The sequence below is a fragment of the Bos taurus genome, chromosome 12, assembly GCF_002263795.3.
Source record: "Bos taurus isolate L1 Dominette 01449 registration number 42190680 breed Hereford chromosome 12, ARS-UCD2.0, whole genome shotgun sequence".
Taxonomy (NCBI): domain Eukaryota; kingdom Metazoa; phylum Chordata; class Mammalia; order Artiodactyla; family Bovidae; genus Bos; species Bos taurus.
Genome location: NC_037339.1, coordinates 82236045 through 82258564, shown reverse-complemented (window position 1 = coordinate 82258564; position 22520 = coordinate 82236045). Strand labels below are relative to the sequence as shown.

At 44.7% G+C, this 22520-nt stretch overlaps 1 protein-coding gene across 1 annotated transcript in view; it reads left to right on the top strand.

Annotated features, from left to right (window-relative positions):
- Positions 1-19206, top strand: part of EFNB2 (ephrin B2) — a 49855-nt gene extending 30649 nt beyond the window's left edge. Inside the window, exons 3-5 of the mRNA XM_025000166.2 lie at positions 12363-12455; positions 13189-13302; positions 15471-19206. Coding sequence (XP_024855934.1) covers positions 12363-12455; positions 13189-13302; positions 15471-15859 — 596 coding nt within the window. The 3' untranslated portion in view covers positions 15860-19206. The remainder of the gene's footprint in view (positions 1-12362; positions 12456-13188; positions 13303-15470) is intronic.
- Positions 19207-22520: the final 3314 nt, after the last annotated feature.

Genomic DNA, 22520 nt, shown 5'->3' with positions numbered 1-22520 from the left:
CATAGATTTATTTTAGAATATATGTGTGGTCTCTGCAGTTGATTATGGGCTTTAGTTGATGAGTTATTTACATGATAAAGGTGGCAAAAGCTGTATTTCCCTCACGGAACATTATCAAGTTCACAAGTATGACAGTATGAGCCTGTCACTTATCCGACTTTGGGGTAAGGATTTATGTCTGATACCTGGCATAGAATTACCTTGCATATAAACTCAAGAATTAAATGCATTTTTATTTTTAACTTAGAACTCCTGGCTTCATAGACTGGTGTGCGGCAGTCCACGGGGTCGCAAAGAGTTGGACACGACTGAGCGACTGAACTGAACTGATTGGCTTCATCATAGAATGCTCGTCGACTCTTTGCAACCCTGTGGACTGTAGCCCCCCAGGCTCCTCTGTCTATTGGATTCTCCAGGCAAGGATACTGGAGTGGGTTGCCATTTCCTTCTCCTGAGGGATCCTCCCAATCCAGGGATTGAACCTGCATCTCCTGCCTTGGCAGGCGGGTTCTTGACCATTGAGCCACCTGGGAAAACCCAGTTGGGAGCTTGGGAGTCAGGCACAGCTGGGTTCTCGAATGCCCCTCAACAAGGAACTGAACCAGTCCCTGCCTCAAGCCCCTGTCTGTCAGCTGGGGATGATGTGCCTTTAAGTGGGGTGCTGTATGTGAAGTGCTTACCATGGCGGGCCCCCAAGTAAGCACAGCTGGGGGTCTCTAGGGGAGAGGCAGGGGGCGGAGGGATGTGAGAGGCAGGAGATTAAAGGCAAGCCTGTGCGCTCCTGTGAGCTGGCAGATGGGGAGGATGCACTCCAAAAGTGTCATTTATTTGAAAAACCATCCACAAAATGAAACTCCAGAGACTTTACAAGTTTCAGTAATGCTGCATAACTTAATTAGAAGACCTTCCCTCTTTTTTGTCTTCTTGGAGTGTTATAAAAGTTCTTTTGTCCTTGGGCTTTCCTTACTGAGAAACATGCATTTATGGATCTTTGTGTCGGAGGAATTGCCCAAGCTTGTTAGCAGATCCTCTGTAAGACCCAAAAGAGACAGCCTGGGCGGAGTCTTCTACACGTATAATCATCTCCCACTTAGCATCTCACCAGCCTTGCCAGGTCTGTTTCTCTATTCCCTGTTACACAAAGGAGATGCTGTTTTTATTGATCATTTCCACAGCATCCCAACGTGGTATACATGTTCTTCTAGAGAAAACGTAGTCATCACGGTTGCCTCATCACTGAGACGAACTGAGACCATACTTCCTTTCACATGGTCACGGTCTGACCATGAGAGCATCGTTTCTGTTATTTTTAGCGTAACATAAAATCCTTTTATGACCGTATTGGATGCACTCTCGCGGAGTACATCAGTAAGACTCCTTGTTCACTTGAATATGAATAAAGCTTAGATGCTTTATAATTTCAGGAATAAAATCTCAACTTCTGCTTCGCTGGAGCTTGTGCTGGGAAATGCCTGGCTTGCAGGTCTGATGGAGTCATGGCCATTGGGGTATTTATCCCGTATCTCTTGGGGTTTAGGAGGATTAGGCTATTGTAGGTTGAGACTCTGTTCATGTTCAATGGCGTCACCTAGGCGGTAGTGACAGCTTATCTTATTTAAAGCTAGACAGAGATTGTCCTCTGAGCACCATTCCTTTTTCCCAAAATAACCTATGAACGGACAAGATGACTCTGGTCCTTAAAGCAATGGGGAGAGACTAAAAGCCTCTCATGTAAAATAAGAATACATGAGGAGTGAAGGCAATTCCTTGGAAAAAAAGAATTATTTAGGAATTGCTCAGAATAAAACTGCCTTTACTGTTTCATAAATTACATCTTAATTTCCCTAGCACCTGTATTTATAGCTTTTGCAAAGTTTACTTAGACTTGTAAATAATTGAACAGTCCTGGAGACTCTGTGGAAGCATGAGGACGCATTTCTTTCTTAATAGCCTTTAAATATTTATCATGAAAATCAAAATTTAAAGCAAAATAAAGTACTTCAAGAAATAGCCAGGAGGCATTAGACAGACATGAAAAGATTACTTGGCAAGAACTTATTTATATCATTCTTAAGAGTCCCGGGTTTGTTCCTGATTGAAATCTCAGGCTCTGGTGTTTGATCACTTACAAGAAAGTGTGATGGCCTCACACACTCTGTCACTGTGCAGTCTCAAAACACAGGTGACAGGAATTTTGATCACCGTGAGAAAACAGAAACTTAGGACGTGTGTGTGGTTTAGTGCAGTTCACACGGCCCTGCAGCGTCAGGGGCGAAACTGAGACCAGGGCTTTCAGCCCCTTGGACGAGCATCGTTAGATGGTGACAGTGCTCCTCGGGGTTGTCAGGCACATACCTGCATACAGATGGAGAGGAAAGACAGTCTACAGCCAGAGCATCCTACATACCAGGACACACGTGTCACATACACAGTGACAGCAGAGAGAGCGTATGTACATACAGAGTGCATGCATAGCAGTAGCAGGCATGGATACCCAGACGCCCAAGCAGGGGTGCTCACCACGGATACCCAGAGACCTCTGTGCTTGGATCAGACGTGTCGGACCAGAGGTGCTGGCCTGTGTCGTGTAAATGTGCAACTACCCTCAGGCTTCCCTGGTGGCTCAGATGGTAAAGAATCTGCCTGCAATGCAGGAGACCCAGGTTCCATCCCTGGGTTGGGAAGATCTTTGGAGAAGGGAATGGCTACCCACTCCAGTATTTTTGCCTGGAGAATCCCCATGGACAAGAGGAGCCTAGCGGACTACAGTCCATGAGGTCCCAAAGAATCAGACACAACTGAGTGACTAAGCGTGATCACAATGATGGCTAGCTTCAATCTTATGCCCTGAAGTTGACCTACGAAAATTCTGTAGAGCAGTAGGAAAGGAGAAAGGGCCACTGGTTAACCGTGGTGGTAGTGGCAATTTGTCAGATCTTCAGAATTTTCATTTTTCTTTTTAGAGCTACTATCAGTCAGTTCCATTTCTCCAGTAAGACGGAGCTTTGTGTTTTATCAAGTACAGTTGACCCTTGAACAGCACGGGTTGAACAGGTTGGATCCACTTACGTGCAGATTTTTTCAGTAGTAGCTATTCCAGCACCTTAGGATCTGCTGTTGGTTGAATTCAAAGATATGGAAGAACCACGGGTAAGGAGGGCCCACCGTAAACTCTACTGCTTGGGGGTTGGGACCTCGAACCCTCACGTTGTTCAAGGGTGCGGTGTACTTTGCCTGTCAGTGAGAAGTGGCTAATAGTAAAATTAAAAATAATAAAGAATCTCTCAAGTGTACAAAAGAGGTAATAAGAGACTTCAAATTTTCTTAGCCAAGTACAAGCGTACAGTTTGTGTGGATGGAGGGATGGATGGAGGCATGGAGGGATGGATAGAGAAATGGATGGAGAGAGGGGTGGAGGAATGGATGGGTAGATGGATGGGTGGATAAATGGATGGAGCAAGGGATGGATGGATGGGTGGATGGGTGGGTGGGTAGGTGGATGGATGGATGGAGGAAGGGATAGAGGGAGGGATGGATGGGTGGGTGGGCAGGCAGAACCTCTGGCAGGAGCACAGTTGACCACTTCACAGAGGAGCCAGGCTGTGTGTCGTTAAAGACCGTCTTGCTTTGCAAATGGCTTTTTGCCTTGGTGGAGTAACCCAGTTTCATCGTTCCTGGTGTTAAACCAGGAACTTAAGGACGCAAACATGTGGGAAATGTGGCTTCTTGGAGTCTAGGACGTGTCCCCTGAATGGAATTAGGTTCACGTGTAGGGCAGATTCAGACAGGGCACTTTATCGGGGTTCCTGCTGGTCTCTAGGTGGTCAAAGCAAATAACTTCATGTCCGTCTGAGCTTTTATACATTTTCTCATCTGCAGTGTTATGTTCTAAACTGTCAGCAAGCATTAATTCAGTCTCTGGTGAAGCCCTACCACCCAGAGATGAACTCTGCCTCAGATGGAAGTTTTCCACTTCAGTGCCGCAGTCTCCCAATTACTGGGTCATTAATATCATTGCCTGTGATTAGGGACGAGCAGGAGGCTTGTGGGCTGTGCCCGCCCCACCATGAACTTTTTACTCTGACCCTTCACTATCTAGAGGTTTCCACATCTCCACAAAGATATTTTAATGATGAAGACCGTTAAACACTCAGGAGCGGGCTAGAAATCGTGTGCTGGAAATAATTCGCCAAACACACGCTTCTTCGTGGCCAAAATGTTTTTATTAGATATTATCACTCTCTCTGGACTGGAAAGTCTCATTTTTATTAAAAAAAAAAAATTCAGAATGCCAAAGCAAAGCTAATATAGACAATAGGGCATTATGTTTTATCTTTAGAACTCTGACCTCATTCTTTTTTTAATGTGAGTTTGGTCATTCTATTGAAGTGATCATCTGGCCCCCTAATTTTTTTTTTGAACCACAGCCATGGCAATGAGAGTCTGCAATCCTAACTAACCACTAGGCCACCAGGGAGTTGGCACCCTATTTTTAAAATGTGATTCCTCTGTTGAAGTAGATTTTGGCCCATATTAAGGTTGACTGTCGCATGTAGAAGGTGATTATTCTTTTACTGTTAGCGATCACATTCTTTCAATTCTGAATCATTGTGACACTCTCTTAAAGCACACTTGATGCAAAGCTTTTTCTTTTTTTAAAAAATCTTGTTGAAATTTTTGTTTTGCCTAATGAGAGATCCTACCTGCATAAATCATTATCACTGTAGCAATAAAATTTTAGACTCTGAAAGGAATGCTTTCCCACAACAGAATTTATGAAAAATCAAGACATCAAGGTGTTGCAAGCCATATTTTGAGGAAAATAAAGTAAGCCACTCATAAAGGACCCCATGTATTTAAGCCTGCCTCTTGTAAAAAGAGGGGACTGGTGATTTATTTCCAGGACTGTTTGATCTTTCTCAGCGAAATGTCAGAGCAGCCGTTGAGCCTGGGAGGTATTTCTGTCATCGACATATACCTGCGATGTGTGCCCACGCTTACACACACACATTCACTTCTTCTCCTTTTCCCATTTTCTTCCACTCTGGTTTTTTGTGTAGTCAGTGACTGTTCAGGGCTGTCTCATCAAAGGTGACTATGGCTTTTAGCATCTTCAGTGATTGTCCCACCTTGGACTCTGTATATACTTCCTCATGGTGAAGGGGTCTTATGAGTAAGCTGTGATGAAATCTCTTATGCTCTGATGGTCATATTTATTGTTTTCAATTATTACTGTTCTCTCGATTGGCTGAATTCTCTCAACATCCAAGTCTCATATGATGTAGGAGATATAATAACATATGTTGGCACCTTTAGACTCAGTTCTAAGTGGTATCTTTGCATCTTCCCTCTTTCCCCAAAGAGTAATATTAGAAAAGTAATATGTCATACAATCTTTTAGTGAACACACAAGCAGAAGCAGTTCACTAAACTGTTTCAAGGTTGTTACATTTTTCAAAACTCTCATTACTGAGTTGTCAGTAGAATATCCTATCTCTGTTCATGGTGAACATTTAAAATTGAGAAAATAAAATTATACCACTTTATGCAAGAGCATTCATTTATACTGGATACCCACATCTGTTGATACATGCATGCTACGTTGCTTCAGTCGTGTCTGACTCTTTGAGACCCCATGGACCATAGCCCGCCAGGCTCCTCTGTCCATGGGATTTCCTAGGCAAGAATACTGGAGTGGGTTGCCATTTCCTCCTCCAGGGGATCTTCCTGAGCCAGGGATCAAACCCACGTCTCAAGTCTCCTGCATTGCCAGGAGGTTCTTTACCACTAGCGCTACCTGCGAAGTAGGTATCTTTACTTGTATTTTAATATGGGAGGAGGGGCTAAATTGTGACTCTGGTTTTTAAATCATTTCTCCAAATCATTCTGTCTAGTGGAGAAACTAACTAAATGTGTTGTATAGAAGTCACTGGGGCTAAGCCAGTTATTACCTCCAAATACCTGATTTACTGTTTTAAAAGGTCAAAACACACCCAGAATGATGTGGGGTTAAGTTCAAGTGACTCTTCCCATCATTACTGAAACAATGTTTCCTTGGGTGAAAAATGCACACATCCTGTATCTTCCTTTGTATTTTTCTTCCTTCAAATCGAGACTTTTAGAAATATCTATAAAACTTTCACTCTAAGATCAGGCATTCTGGGATGAAATGCCATATGACTTGAATTAATGCTGAACTTTTTTTGATACTGCGCCAAGCAAAAATAGTGAGGACCTTGGAAAACCATGGTGGTGTATTCGCCATTCCTTTAACTATAAAACCACAGAGGAAAGCATATAAAAAAGAAGTTAGAAGTGATGTTTTTTTCACCTTCCTTTTGACACATTATGCAGATGTTTTTGTTTTATTAGTTAAAGCAAAGGGCAAGTTCCTTTTGGCATTTAGTGATTGTTATCATTTCCATGTTTAGAATTTTTCTTCGAAGTTGGCATATTAAAGGATAACTATGATAATACCCAAGGCATTTAACTACATTGAGTTCTAGAAACTGAATCCCTGTGTCTTTTATAGTTTGAATATACATCATATGTTTTGAATTTGAATTCATGTCAGGGCGCGAAATAGGTAGATCTTAGCTCCCTGGGTTGTATGTTCATATTAAGTAGTTACACTTTTCTCAGCCTTCTGGTTTTCAACTTACATAGCTCAGTTCTTTTTTTTTTCTTTTAGAAACTCAAAGTTTTGCCCACTGTCTGGAAGGAAACAGTCGCCCCGTCCGTGTGTCACATGCATTTTAGTGACACCGCTTTACTTTTCAAGTTTCTCACTTGCTTTTGCTTCTTTGAGTTCCTCACTGTGCCAGGTAGTAGGTCTCAAGTTCTTCCAGTTCTTGAGTTGAGTTTCGGGAGACCCGTGTGTAGAAGGGCTGCCCAAAGAAACCAAAATTAGCAAGGCCAGCATCAGATGACACAGCGTTCGCCAATAGTCCCAAGAAGACGATGTTGACAGAGGATTTTCATAAAATGCTCTTTGTTTCATAACCAAATAAGAGTAAATTACATCATGTGCAGTTTTATATGGACACAAAGTTTTTATTCTTACTACAAAACTGAACTCTCTCACTTCCTGACCCTGTATGCTTATTATCTGTCTCTTTGGTGCATCTCTCTGGTGAGAAAAGGATTTGCTTTGGGGATGTCCATCAATCCCCTCTTCCCCGCTCCCCACTCCATCCCAGCCCCATCCCAGTAAGCTACATTTTAAAATGGTCTGGGGACTTCCCTGGCAGTCCAGTGGCTAAGACGCTGTGCTTCCATTGCAGGGGCGAAGGTGTGATCCCTGGTCAAGGAACTAAGATCCCACAAGCTGAGAGGTGTGGCCATGAAAATAAACAAATAAAATGTATGAAATACCCTGCATAGGATATCTCGATGTTTCATTCTTTCCATCCTAACCTAAAAATGATGGATGTGCTTCGTCGGGAGGCGCCCACTCTGTAGAATTTCTTGGTGCTGACCTCTCTGTGCATGGGACTGACCCAAGTATGCGTAGGCACGCAGCCAGCAGTTAATTCTCCATCCAGTTACCAAGGTGGAAGACTGAAATAAAAACAGCAGAGATCCAGGACTCCAGCTCACCCTCCCCCGGGTGCAGAGCCATAACCACCAAGTGAAGACACATTAGAATGTGATAGGACATCCTCTCCGTGGGCACAGTCCAAAAACACAGCCAGAAATGCAGTCTGCCTTGCCCACTGGTTCTCCTCTATTACTCAGATCACCAGCACGCTGCCTACCTGCAGCGAGGGAGAAACTGCAGTTAAGTCCGCGTACAAATACACGGGCAGGTACAGATGTTCACCGAGTAGTTTTCAAAGGTGAAGAGAACTTTTAGGCAATATGAACTCAGGGTATTCCCCCCCACCACTGAGCCATGATCTCCACCCACTTAAAATCAGGCCCTGGGGGAACAAGCGAGTGATTTCAATACAATAGCTCGGTGCAATTAGATACCAGAAGCAAAAGCTTTTAAAAGCAGGCTATAAAATGCCCATGTATCTTTATGAACCCTCCTTTCTAACTAGATAGAGATACTCTTCTGATAATTTTTGATTCGATAAAATCTAGTTTTTCTCTGAGTCAAGGGGGGAAAAAACTCTGGGCACTAAAAGCTTAGATATAACAATGTTACTTTTTCTCTGTAAATGATTAAATGCAATTTCATCCATTTAGTTCAGTCATACTATGATTGTGGTGGCATTAGATGATGCTGGTTGAGAGATGCAAAGAAAAATTAAGTAGAATGAGGTTAGCAATTTATTTTTACCTTCTCCCAGTTAAAAATTCCCAATACATTCAAATCAACAATAATTGCAAAACTGTCTCCTGAAGTAGAAGTAGATTTTACTCCCAAGTCTTAGCACTTGTTGTATTTCAAAGTCAGCCACTAAGCCTTTTAAAGCTTGTTGGTGACTAGCTGTTGCAGCAGAAATCAGAATATTAATCTTGAGGCTTTATTTCAGAGTTCGTGGCCAATAATGAGGTGTCATCAGGTCAGAAGACTTTCAGCTGTGCCATTTCTCAAGGTTGGGGACGGAGGGAGGGCAGGGGACACCTCTAGAATTAGGACCACATGCCCTACATTCCTTGATAAGAAGGTCCTGAGGAACACAGACATTAGTTTTCACTGTGAGATTAAATATAACATAAGTTGAAATTACTCTTGAGTTATTTTATAACTGAACTTGCTGTGAAGTTTACCGTCTGAAGTTTCCATTGGTACTCACATCTTAAAACAGGGTTTTCCCAGACAGCTTACATCATTCCTAACTCAAGGCAAAAATCCTTTCGTGGTGGAACGTATAACTGTATTCTTTTTTTTTTTTTTTTTGACCGAGCTGCATGGTTTGTGGGATCTTAGTTCCCTGACCAGGGATTGAACTCGGGGTCTCATCAAGGAGAATGTCAAGTCCTAACCACTGGACTGCCAGGGAATTCCCTCTTAACTGTATTTTAAAGTTTAGCCCCATTTTATTTTTTTAAGTTTTTGCTGGAGTACAGTTGCTTTACAAAGTTGTGTTAGTTTCTACTGGACAGCAAAGTAAATCAGCTATACATACACGTATATCCCCTCTTGTTGGGATTTCCTTCCCATCTAGGTCACCACGGAGCTTTGAGTATCGAGTCCCCTGTGCTGTACAATGGAGTATCAATAGCGTATATGTGTCAGGACCTACTGTACAGCTCAGGGAACGCTGCTCAGGGTTACGCAGCAGCCTGGATGGGAGGTGAGTTTGGGGAGAATGGATACCTGTAAGGCTGAGTCCCTTCCGGCTTCACCTGAAGCTGCCACAACACTGTTAATCCACTATACTCCGATACAAAATGAAACATTAAAAAAAAAAAGCAACAGGGTATATGTATCAATCCCAATCTCCTAATTCATCCCACCCAGCCCCCACTTCACACCCTTTTAAACAGCCAAGTATTGGGATGCTAAAACAAACATTAGGAATGAAATTTTCAATATCTTCTAGTAACTTTGCGACTTCCAAGTGGACTTAGAGGGAAGGGATGCAGAGCCCAGAGTGGAGAGAAGAACCTTCCGCGGTCACAGTCTTCTGCTCCTGGCCGCCCTCCACCCTCATCCCCAACCCCCACCCCAGCAGTGGCCTCGGCCTCAAGAACTCAGCCAAAGCTGCATCTTCAGGTTTCCTTCTGGGACTCTCCAGGGCTTGAGGGTTTTTTTTTTTCCCCTCCCCAAGGAATAAAAATGTCCTCAGTTGGAGATGCAAAGCAGTCTTCTGCTACAACACAGTTTCTGCCTGCCGTGTATAGTTTGTGGATGCTAAATTATAGATGGCCTTTTGATTTGAATACTTCTGGAGTTCTTTACGTTTAGGGGCTCCTCAGACATCACTTTGAGTAAACCAAAGGGAGCTCTCCACGGAGGCACTGGTATTCAGAGAAGGCACTGACCTATAAATTAAAATCAAAAGAAAAGTCACTCGAATTACATGCACCCCTCCTGCTTCCAAACTGACAAGTGGAAGTCGGCTGTAGTTTCTGCGTCTGCAGATGCGGTTCTGAATGTTATTCACCAGTGACTTTTCTCTGCTGTGACTTGTCTATCCTTTTTTTTTACTTTTAGACCTGAATCTTTGATTGTTTTACATCAAGGTTAAAATAAATAAATCTATATTCCTTCCCCTTACCTGTTTTTTTTTTTTCTTCTTCTGTGTATCAACCTTCAAATCTTATTTTTATCATTTGTCAGCTCAACGTTAAAAGTTTTAGCAAGAAATACTTAGTCATTGAACTTTGCATTGGAGTGCATTTATGTGTGTATGAATTAGAAAAGATGAGAATTCCACTTCAGTTAAGTAACTAAACCTTTGAGACTGTCAGCCAGATAAAGACATCAGCTTTTCACCATTTTTTCTGTATAAAAACATATCCTAAATTGAGAAAACGCAAGTGACAATTATAGTTCTGCTCTGATATTGCTCAGAAAGAGTGCCTGCTCACACTAACCCACACTATTCTAGGCCTTTGGGAGGAAAAGATACTTTGAAATTTAAGCCCAGGTTTGGAAAAAACAAAAGGGAAAGAAGACAGAAAATGGAAAGAAAAAATAAAAATTTTTTTAGAATCGCCAAAGCATGCAAGCCTCTTAGGTATTTATTCTAACTTATCTGCCAAACATTTTCTCAGACATCTACAAGAGGATACTATCTACTTTTTACTCTTAAAAAAAAATTATGATGGTAATTTTTGTCCAGTTTCCCAGGAGAAACTCAGTATCAGCAAGAACAGAAGAGTAAGATATGATTGTAAGCCTGGACTTTAAGGAAGCACTCAGATAAGCAAAGAGATATTTATACACACAAGAGGCAGCCATTGTTATTAAGGAAAGGAGTGAAAGTAAAAGTCAGTAACTCGAGAACACAAAAGCGAGTCAACCCGGGCCTTCTTTTCCAGCTCAGGTAATTATCCACAGCATACATATTTCTATGCACACCTGTCCAGATTTGTCTGCTGCCCTGCCGTTTGGGAAACAAACAGCCCATTAAAAGAATGTCATTGGATGTATTTTTAACAGAAAGTCTGTCCCCTTTTCAGTACTTTTAAAAGTGTAGAGTTAGTAGGCACGACTTTGGTAATTAGAGAAGGGAGACTACTATGAGGGTCCAGTGGTTAGGGTCTGGGCTTACCGTAGGGGCCACAGGTTAGAACCCTGGTCAGGGAACTAAGATCCAGAATGCCACACAACATGACCGAAAAAGGAAAAAAAAAAAGAGAGAGAGAGAAAAATAATAGAGAAGGATTTATACGGCAGAATTGGATGTGAAATATTTGTGTTCCCTGCCCTTGAACTGTGGAGGAACAGAAGTGTCTAAACGTCCACCTCCTTTTCTCGTCTGGAGCTTGACCTGTAATTTAAATCCTGTCCCTCAGCAAGTTAGCTAGCAGCCTGTCTTTTTTCGGCTTTAGTTACAATGCTCTTCAGAGAACTCACTGTCCTAAAGAGATAGACCTTTGTCTTCAAATAGAGTAGGGCATGGATTGCTGGGGAAAAAAAAGACATCCTGCCTTCCCCCTCCTGCTCGAGGTGGAAAGGGAATCGAGCTGGTGGACCTGAACCATGTCCTTGCCTTATGTCCTGAGCTGCCCCGGGCGACTCGCAGAGCAGTGGGCACGTGTGGGTACCTCTGTCCACCCAGAGTTCTGCACCAGGGAGTCTGGTTGATGAGTCTGGCCAAGGTCGATGGTGGTGGTAATAGCACATCCATTCATTCGAGTTGAGTACAAAATGATGGAGGAGGAAAACTCCAGAGCTGGAAGATGTGAATTCTACTACAACCTCTTAAGCTCCAGAAAGGCTGGGGAAAGAAAAAGGGGCGTGGGAGTCTCCTCTCTGAGTGTTTATAGAACTTGGACGCTTGACAATCAGGGAGCATCAAGGTAATTGTTCTTGAGGCAGGAAATCAGTAGTAGAGGAAGCAGGTGCTGGGTGATGATTACCACGGTTTGAAATTACCGTATTTACTGTACTGCTCTTTGGAGGCTGAACTCCAAAATAGTCAGCTTTTGGAAGATGCCGTTCCTTTTATCTACAGACTCAGACGAAATCCGTTGATTATAAAGGGAGGAGAAAGCACTTGAGTCCATTGGAGACCAGAGGTCATACGTGCAGCGGTGTGGATGGCATCATCGCTCTTTGTTTCTTTATTTTTTTCGTTTTGCCTTTCAGCATCCCATACTTTCAGCAAACCTGTGACTAAGAGTGAATTCTTATTTTCCGAATTGTTTTCAGACATTTCATGTTCATGTAAACTTGGCTTATTGATTTCCTGATTTTTTCTTTATTTTTTTGTTTTGTCCATTTTATTTTTGATCAGCTACATCAAATGGGTCTTTGGAGGGCCTGGATAACCAGGAGGGAGGGGTGTGCCAGACAAGAGCCATGAAGATCCTCATGAAAGTTGGACAAGGTAAAAACCGTCTGCTGATTCACGGAGCCTCTGATCTGGTTGGGCCCCCAGCTAGTATGGCTGCCCCCAGGGCTGCGCACACGCACCTCCACTCACTCTTCCGCTTAGTTTCCAAAGCAAAGCTTTCTGCGCACCTCGAGCCACTGACCGATTTCCTTAAGTTGATGCAGCCCATTTCTTTTTATTGGAGACACTTCTAAAAGTTGAGGTCAGCCAGGTTCAGTGTCTATGGCCATGTCTGTATCTGCAGATAGATTTTTCCTTCTTCAAGGCAAAACACCCCCTTTGGCTCACAATGAAAATTTCCAGAATGCAAACTAAAGTTTCTGCCATTTTGCCCCTTTCTGCCTCTCGACTACGGAAGACTTGTGTTCACTGAGCCTTTTCACACAGAGATGACCTCTTGTGCAGAGAGAATTATTCTTCTAATTAGAAATTGGGGTAGTAGTCAGTCAACTTGCTCAGTTAAATTAAAATGTCATCTGCAATGTTCTGCCTGCCAAATGCAAGAATCCCTATAGTTTCCACAGATGGCCTCACTAGCTAAACCTCTGAAATAACTAGTAGAACTGTTGTGCTTTCAAAGGAAAAGTATATTCTTGCATCTCACAGTACTTTGCATAAAGAATCTTATGTTCATTGCTATTCGTGCCTCTTGAGATTTAGATCCAGCTCCTAAAGGTAGATCCCGTCAGATCTCTGTGCTGTAAGTAATTGCTTGTTTTTCATATAGATGCAAGTTCTGCTGGGTCAACCAGGCATAGTGATCCAACGAGGAGGCCAGAATTTGAAGCTGGTACAAATGGAAGAAGTTCAACAACAAGTCCCTTTGTCAAACCAAATTCAGGTACAGCAGCGTGACTTATGTGTGACTAGCCTGTGTGTGCCACTGTTCCTGTGTACCACGCTTACTGTGTTGCACGCAGCGGGGAGTACCAGAGTGTGGCGGGTACTTCTGCCCCAGAACGTGAACTTGAACTTCCCACAGTCAGTAATCTTTGCTCTCGGTTAGTTGTTATTAATTACCCAATCAGAATACAATAATTCAGTCCCACGCAAAGTCTTAGATTCAAGAGAGCAGAATCCATCAAATCTCAGCACCAATTATTAGCACTGCTCTTTCAGATCAAAGTTATTTTCATTGGCTGACACTTTATCATGCTGGTTGCAACACTAGCTTCAAGCTGGTGTTAATGTATATATAATTAAGGCTCTAATGCCTCATCTAATTATATCTAATCCACAGAGAGCCTGATTGATCCTCTTCTACATTTAAGGTGGTAACATCTTAAAATATTGCACAATGCTACATTTTTCAGGTGGTTTCATCAAATTTTTTTTTCCACAAATTCAGTGTAAAATGAGATATTAAAGGGAGTGCTGGCAAAAGTTTAGAATACTGGATAAAACTGACTGTTGTGTAACTTCGCTTTTTTAGCAGTCTTTGAGCAAATAGCTATGTGTTTGTTACCACTGGAATGAACTTGTTATGTGGTGGTCGCTGAGCAGACGTCAGATCCGCACGCCTGGTTGGTAGTCGCACGAATTTAGCATCTGTAGCAATATTCCATCTCTTTCCAAGCGTCAAGGAGGGAAGTTGTTATTTCTAACTTTCAATGACAAGATGTGTCAAATTCTTATGACAAACTGATAAATGGATAATATAATGATGCCAGGCAGTTTTTTAGTGCTTAACATTTGGGTTGGCAGTCTGTTCCGTGTGAGAGTTTCTACTGCCTTCCAGATATATTTTAAGTGTAAATCAAGTAATACAAACGAGTTACGGGTTGAACGTTTTCCCAGGTCCCATCCCTCTTCGCGAGCACTCCCGCCATTCTGCGGGGGGGCGGGGCTTGTCCTTAATGACAGGGGGTTTGGAGCTTCCCAGGAAGCCTTGGGAGCCAGAAGGCGGTCCAAGAGCCGTGCCGCCTGAGCGGCAGACGCTGACCTGAAGACCTGGCCACTTCCTTTCCTGCGCCCTGTGGTGGCTGCAGGCTGGCTGACCTGGGTTGAGACGTGGGGCAAGATCAAGGGCTGCCTGTCACAGCCCGTTCTCGCGGCTGATGGATGATGATGTATGGAAGGGAAATGAAGCAGTCTGGGAGCAGCATGAAAGCCCCACCTGGAGTCCCGTCTCCCCCCAGGGCTGGCTTCTGCCATTTGCATTTAGCTGTTTTGTTTTGTTTTGTTTTTAACTGAAGTGCAGTAGTGGCTTGCTGGTTTAAAAAAAAAAAAAAAAAAAAAATCTGCCTGCCAATGCAGGAGATGCAGGTTCAATCCCTGGATCAGGAAAATCCCTTGGAGAAGGAAATGGCAACTCATTCCAGTATTCTTGCCTGGGAAATCCCATGGACAGAGAAGCCTGGTGGGTTACAGTCCATGGGGTCGGCAAAGACTCACAGGACTTAGTGACTAAACAAAACATAATTATCATGCCGTGTTACTTTCAGGTGTATAGCACAGCGATCCAGGTGTGCATATATGCTCTTTGTCAGATTCTTTTCCCTTATAAGTTACTACAAAATACTGAGTATCGTTCCCTGGGCTATACAGGATTTTATTATATTGTTAGTTGCTCAGTGGTGTCTGATGCTTTGCAACCCCATGGACTGTAGCCCACCAGAGATTCTTCAGGGAAGAATACTGGAGTGGGTTACCATTTCCTTCTCCAGGGGATCTTCCGGATCCAGGGATGGAACCTGGGTCTCCTGCATTGCAGGCAGATTCTTTACCTTCTGAGCCACCAGGGAAGCCCACAGTAGGTCCTTGTTGGTTTTCTAGTTTATATATAGTAGTAGTTGGTCAATTCCAATTTTCTGATTTACCCTTGCATTTGGCTAATAAACAAGGTGTGCTTTACCAGAGTCTAGCTGCCAGGGAAATGTTCCCCCGCTGAGTTTTACCACCTGGACACCACCATCCCCGCGCCCCCCATTCCCCAGCAGCGCTCCAGACCCCCCCTGGGGACAGCGCTGACTCTTCTGACTGCTCTTCCCACCCCCATTCTCCCCACAGGTTCCAGCACAGACGGTAGCAGCGCCGGACATTCTGGGAGCAATATCCTCGGTTCCGAAGTGGCCTTATTCGCAGGGATAGCTTCAGGATGCATCATCTTCATCGTCATCATCATCACGCTGGTGGTGCTGCTGCTCAAATACCGCCGGCGGCACCGCAAGCACTCGCCGCAGCACACGGCCACGCTGTCGCTGAGCACGCTGGCCACGCCCAAGCGCGGCGGCAACAACAACGGCTCGGAGCCCAGCGACATCATCATCCCGCTAAGGACCGCGGACAGTGTCTTCTGCCCCCACTACGAGAAGGTCAGCGGGGACTACGGGCACCCGGTGTACATAGTCCAGGAGATGCCCCCGCAGAGCCCGGCGAACATTTACTACAAGGTCTGAGCCTCGGCGGTGCCTTCGCTTCCCGGAGGAAACTTACTGTCCCCGCTGCTGCCCGCCGAGGGTCCGAGACCCCCTGTGTCTGCGACGGACTGACGCGCAGCGGGGAGCGGGGACACCCCTTCTCGGAAGAGCCCCGTGGAGTCGGACAGCTTACTAGTCTGTAGCGTTTCGGCCGCGGTGACGGAGGATGCGTCCCGCCCGTCGGAAGACTCGCGTAGAAGATGTGCGCGCGCGCCCCGCCCCTCTCCTCCTCCGGGTACCACTGGGTACCACGAGCGCGCGCGCCCGCGGGCCTCCGCAGGAGCCGGGAGACCGAGCGGCTGGTGGGCAGGAGCGAGAGCTGGGAGCATCCCAGGCCCCTGGGTCGCCGGGCCTGGCGGGGCCGCCCTCTGCCTCGGGCGTGGCCCCCGAACCCCACTCCTGGGCTGCACCCCGGACTTGTCTTGTCGCACAGACTCTGGCTGCGTGAGGCCTCGGGAGACCGCTGGCTTCTAGTCCTCACTGTTGCACACGCTCTGTCATCCAGGGCTCTGCAGGCCTTCACACGAGATCCCCCCCTTCCCCCAACACCACACTCGCATTACTCACGGGACATTAACGTTGGGCGTCTCCTACTCCATCCTTCTGCAACAACAGCCGCAGCGAAAGGGGCCACACGTTGATAGGAATGGCGTTTGCAGGTAAAAAGGAGCCTTCCAGCCAGATGCTCGGCTGTCAGCCCAGGAAGACGAGGAGTTTCGTGAGAAGGGGGCGTGGGGGAGACGCAAAGGCTGTCTGTCTGCAAAGGCAGTTCCGTGCTGCCGCCTCTGAAACAAGATTTGGGAAGGGAAAGCCCCAATTAGAGAGCACAGCACTTTGGTTTTGCTAAGATTTTTAAGAGGCAAGTAGGAGACACAACGACACACACAGTAGATTAGGGTGCATTTGAAGGAATTCACTCTTATCAAATAGCAATGCACAGGAATAATGAAATAAATAGTCCCTCTCTAGCCGGGTGGAACAAAGGGGCATTGTTGGTAGAGGACCAGGCTTGGAGAGAAGGGTGATTCGGGCAGGACTTTCTTGGTACTGGCAATAGACGTACAGCTGTGAAGCTGTAGGGAAGTCGTCGGTCTGCTTTGGATGTTATTTAAAGCGGACCCAGCTGCTATACTTACCACATTTTATTAACACAGGGAGAGCCTTTAGGAGAATAGCAGAGAGCCAAATCTGACCTAGAAGTTTAAAAAGCCAAAGGTCACACGGGCTGTAATTCCATCATCATAGACATTATTAAGGCATCTTCATATCTGAAAGGAAGGTCAGATCCCCCTACCCCCTCATTGCCCCTCCCCTGCCACCCCCTCTCCTCATCTCGCCTTGTGACACTTTGGTTTATGGTGGTGCCACCCTGGCCTCGGGGCGAGGGGTGGGTACTGAGCGAGACTGCAGTCCCGGGTACTGTGTCGGGGTGAGGCACACACGGCAACCCTCCTAGGAGTCCCGAGGACCCAAATGATGATGATGTCCAGGGAGGAGAAGGAAGGCAGGATGTGTTTATAATAGGTATATAGAACACAAGGGATATAAAATGAAAGAGTTTTACTAATATATATTTTAAGATTGCACACAATCCACACCAGAAGATGTGAAACTCATTTGTGGTGATTAAGTGGTCTCAAACGCTCCGTGGTTGTTTTTTTTTTTTTTCAATTGGACTGCTACTTCTGGGAAAAACGACATTACTCCAAAAATAACAATAATGGGAGCAAACACAAAAATAACCAAGTCCTCTGAAGGCATGTCACGTCACCATAGACTAGGAAGTGCAAGCCCCAAATACCAGGAAATCAGTGTTCACTGCATCGTGTTTTCAACAATGAGAAGATGTGCCGGCCTTTAGCTTCTGTGCTGTGTTTTCCTTGCCTCATGGGCTGAAGTGTTCGCTAGAATCCACCGGGTCACGTCCAGGGGGCTTCAGCTGAAAGTTCAGCCTGAACCCCTTCCTTCCTCGCTCCCCCCTCCCCTCGCCCCTTCCCTGCTGGGAAAAGAAGCGAGTAAACAGGAAACCTACTTTTTATGTGCTATGCAAAATAGACATCTTTAACATAGTCCCGTTACTATGGTAACACTTTGCTTTCTGAATTGGGAGAAAAAAAAAAAAGAAATGAAGCAACAGCATTTTAAGGTTCTCAAACCTCCAGTGAATACCTGCAAAAATGAGTTATCACAGAAATTCTTCTTCTTTCTACTCCCTGAACCTGAAAATGATGTTGGTCCAAAGTGCGTGTGTGTTTGTGTGAGTGGGTGTGTGGTATACATGTGTACATATATGTATAATATATATCGACAGTATATATTATATATATCTATATCATATTTCTGTGAAAGGTTGCCATGGTGACCAGCCACAGTACATATGTAATTCTTTCCATCACCCTGGCCTCTCCTGTACGTGCATTCATATAAGGTTTTCTTGTAAGCCATCAAAAATTGACCTTTAGGATGGGGGAGAGGGGCGAGTAGGGGAAAAATGGGAAACAGTCTGATTTTAATGCAATTGAAGGTGTGCGTCATCAGTTGGCTACATTTTGAGTATGTGCTAAACTGTGAAAAAAAATCAGATGAGTTGATGAAGAGTTGCCTGCAGGCAGTTGACAGTAGTCTGTGCGTCTGTTTTGTGTGTGGTGCAGAATATGACAATCTACCAACTGTCCCTTTGTCTGAAGTTGGTTCAGCTTTGGAAAGTTACTGTAAATGCCTTCCTTGTATTCTCATCCCTAGTCGCCTGACTTTGGAATTTGCACCATAATGTTCAAGTGAAGATGCTGTAAATAAGTTCAGATTTTACTGTATATGGATTTGGGGTGTTACAGTAGCCTTATTCACCTTTTTAATAAAAATACACATGAAAAACAAGACAGAAATGGCTTTTCTTACCCAGATTGTGTACATAGAGCAATGTTGGTTTTTTATAAAGTCTAAGCGAGATGTTTTGTATAAAATCTGAATTTTGCAATGTATTTAGCTACAGCTTGTTAAACAGCAGTGTCATTCCCCTTTGCACTGTAATGAGGAAAAAAAAATGGTATAAAAGGTTGCCAAATTGCTGCATATTTGTGCCGTAATTATGTACCATGAATATTTATTTAAAATTTCGTTGTCCAATTTGTAAGTAACACAGTATTATGCTTGAGTTATAAATATTTTTTCTTTCCTTTGTTTTATTTTGATAGCCTGTCATAGGTTTTTTGATCTGCTTTAGTTCCACATTGCAGTTAGCCCCCAGCCAATGAAGTCACGTTCCAAACCTGTTTCAAACTGAATTTGTTCTTAAAAAAATAAAATATTTTTTTCCTATGGAAAAAGCGCCTTCAAAGTATTTTCCTTTCCTGCTTGTTTTCTTTTCCTTTGGCTTTTTTTTTCTGTTGGTTATTTTAATTTGCCTCCCATGTTTCTCTGTGAGTGCAGTTACCCAAACCCTTCTGCCCAATAGGCGTGCACGCGCCCATTTTTCAAACCAGGCCGTGCGCACAGCGGAAAGGTTCACCTTGCCCCACACTGCTGCGTGAGCCCCGTCGTTTCCCCGTAAAACTTCTGAACTCAGTTTTAGTGTCAGGTTTTACATGGACTCCTCTTTATCCTGAGTAGTTTGACCTGCGCAGTGTGAAAACAGCCGTGAGGAAAAGAGAGACTTCTAGAAACTATTTTCATCTATTTGGCTGCACTGGGTGCTGGTTATGGCTCACAGGACCTTGCGTTGCATCTCGAGGGCTCTTAGTTGACACGTGTGGAGTCAAGTTCCCTGACCAGAGATCGAACCGGAAATGAAATGAGAGTCACTCGGTCGTGTCCAACTCTTGTGACCCCATGGACTGTAGCCTGCAAGGCTCCTCTGTCCATGGGATTCTCCAGGCAAGAATACTGGAGAGGGTTGCTATTTCCTTCTCCAGGGGATCTTCCCCACCCAGGAATCAAACCCGAGGCACTGCAGGCAGATTCTTTCCATGGAAAGAGAGCTTAGCTTCCATGGAACCAGAGCCCCCTGCATTAGGAGAACAGAGTCTTAGCCACTGGGCCACCAGGAAAGTCCCAGAATAAGGACTTTTATTCCAACCTTAGTTCCGGATTGATCTGGTTTCCATTCAAACAGAGCAGTTTGCTTCCCTTTCCTTCACAAAATAATCCCGGGAGGACAGAAAAAGTCAAATGTTCTTTGTGAAGATGTAGCACGGATGAAAGCGAATGTTGTGATGCCGGACTGAGGCAAGCAGTGAATTTAGCTTTAGCCACCCTTGCTGTGCACCTACCGGGGAAGGTGAGTGCTGCCCAAAGTGTTTTCCCCAATCTTGTGGTCTTTGAGGCCTTAGTATTGATCATCAGACCCCCACCGTGGTCATCCTTCGATTTCCGAGGGCAGAGCTGTGGTCAAGCCAAAAAGTGACTGGTGACCATGCAGGGCTCAGTTCTCCACTTACACTGGTGCTATGCAGCACATGAGTGTTCAGCTTCTCAGTCGTGTCTGACTCTGCGTGACCCCCTGGACTGCAGCCCACCAGGCCCCTCTGTTCATGGTATTTCCCTGGCAAGAGTGCTGGAGTGAGTGGCCAGGACTTCAGAACCTCACTGGAGTGAGACCCTCCAGGGAACCTTCCTTGCCCAGGAATTGAACCTGCATCTCCTGCACTGGCAGGCGGTTTCTTTAGCCAGAGCTACCTCGGAAGCCCTCACTGGCTACCTGAGCTCTGGTTAATCCTTCCCTTAAGGAGTAAAGCCTTTTAGGTTGAGAGGATGAGAAAGGACCCCTGAAGTAAGGAGCCAGAGATGGTTCCAGCCCACGGTGATTTGCCCCAGACCACGGCTGCAGCAAATGAAGAATCTGTTTCAGAAGCCCCTCAGGAGACTGTCATGAAAGTCTGCGTCTGCAGCCTTGGCCCAGCAGACTTGGGCTAAAGGCGTGTTTGTCGAACAAACGCTCTCTTTCCGAAAACCAGAAACGAAATTCTCCAGAGGCCTGCAGCTTCACTTGGTGCTTGAGTAGTAGTTCGTCTTCCCCATCAGGTTATTTCACTGCCCCTCCAGTGCAAATCCGAGGTTCCGGCACAGCTGACAGCCACGTGCCCCAGCTGAAGGTTCAACCCCGATCACGAATGATTAGTCTGAGTAAAAAAAAACCGATGACAAAATACCGTTTTCAACTTAGCGTTGTGACCCCTGACACAGTTTCAGTGGTCGCGTGCATAGTGCCATTTCTGCCACTTTGTTTTTGAAACCATCCTTTCCAAACTAAGTCAGCCTCAACTGAGAAAAATGAAATGTGCCCAACAGTTGTGATTCTTCTCGATCAGAGAGAGGGAATGTCACATACAGAAACTCCTTGCAGAGCTTGCAAAAGCAGGAGCCCTGCGTCCTGTTTGAAAGGTAAGCCCGCGGTTGCGACTTCCCTGCCTTGTATCCCCAAGTGTTGTCCGGCCAGCTGACGACCCTTCGGAACAACTCTCTCTGTTGTCAGTCTCCTTTTTGGTAAAGCAGTTGTCCATTCAAAGACTGTGATAAAGGTTCACAATGGAAATGAGAAAAAAAATAAAATAAAATATCAGTGTCCGGCTGTGCAGCTTGGTATCAGTCTGTGGCCCCAATCCAGAGAAGAATAAGGGGAAGAAGAAAAAATAAATAAAATTCAGAGGAATAAAGCTGACTGCTAATGTACATAGAAAAGACTAATTACCTGCCTTTTGGTTGGGTAGAAAAGAGGTCTTCAGGTGACTCAACAGGAGGCAAACTTGCAACTGCATCCAAAGGCCCAGGATGGTCTTCTGTTTCTGTTTTCAGTGAATTTGGCATAATGTTTGTGATATTTACACAACAGATGCCCTTGACGGCACAATTTCTGTATTTCCTAAATATTTTCCTTTTTCTGTATTTCCTACCTCATATTTCCAGGTAACGAAGCATTTATCAGTGATCAAGGGGATGTTAAAATATTATACTTTTTCTAGCAAAATACAGATAAATGAATCTACTTTTTAGTGATGAAAGTGTGCTCCCAAAGCTGAAAAATGTATTCACGTCAAGGTTTTTATACCGTGGTAAATGAACTAACAGAATCTCTTAGAAACAGTTCTTCACATGAAGCTAATTATATATATATATAATATATGTATATGATTATATATATATACTATATATTTTTTTTAAAGAGGGGGTCTTTGCTGGTGGCTCAGACAGTAAAGAACTTGCAATGAAGGAGACTCGGGTTCGATCCCTGGGTCGGGAAGATCCCCTGGAGAAGGAAGTGGCAACCCACTCCAGTATTCTTGCCTGGAGAATCCCATGGACAGAGGAGCCTAGGGGGCTACAGTCTCAGGAGGTTGCAGAGAGTCAGACACAACTGAGCAACAAACACACACACACATTTTAAAAAACAACCAAACTCCTCAAAAAAAAATCTCTATAGACATAAGCGTGTGACATGAGGAATAAGGAGAGCCGCACAGTTCACGGACAATCGTAGATAGTCGATACATGTGTCAAATGAATGAAAGTAAGACCTGGCTTCCTGCTCTGTCTCTACTGCCACTGACTCCATGGCCTTTTAGCAAATCACTTTGTGCTCCGCACCCCAGCAGCCTTCACCTGTAAAGTGAGAGGGCGTGTCTCCAACACACTGAAGGTCGCTTTC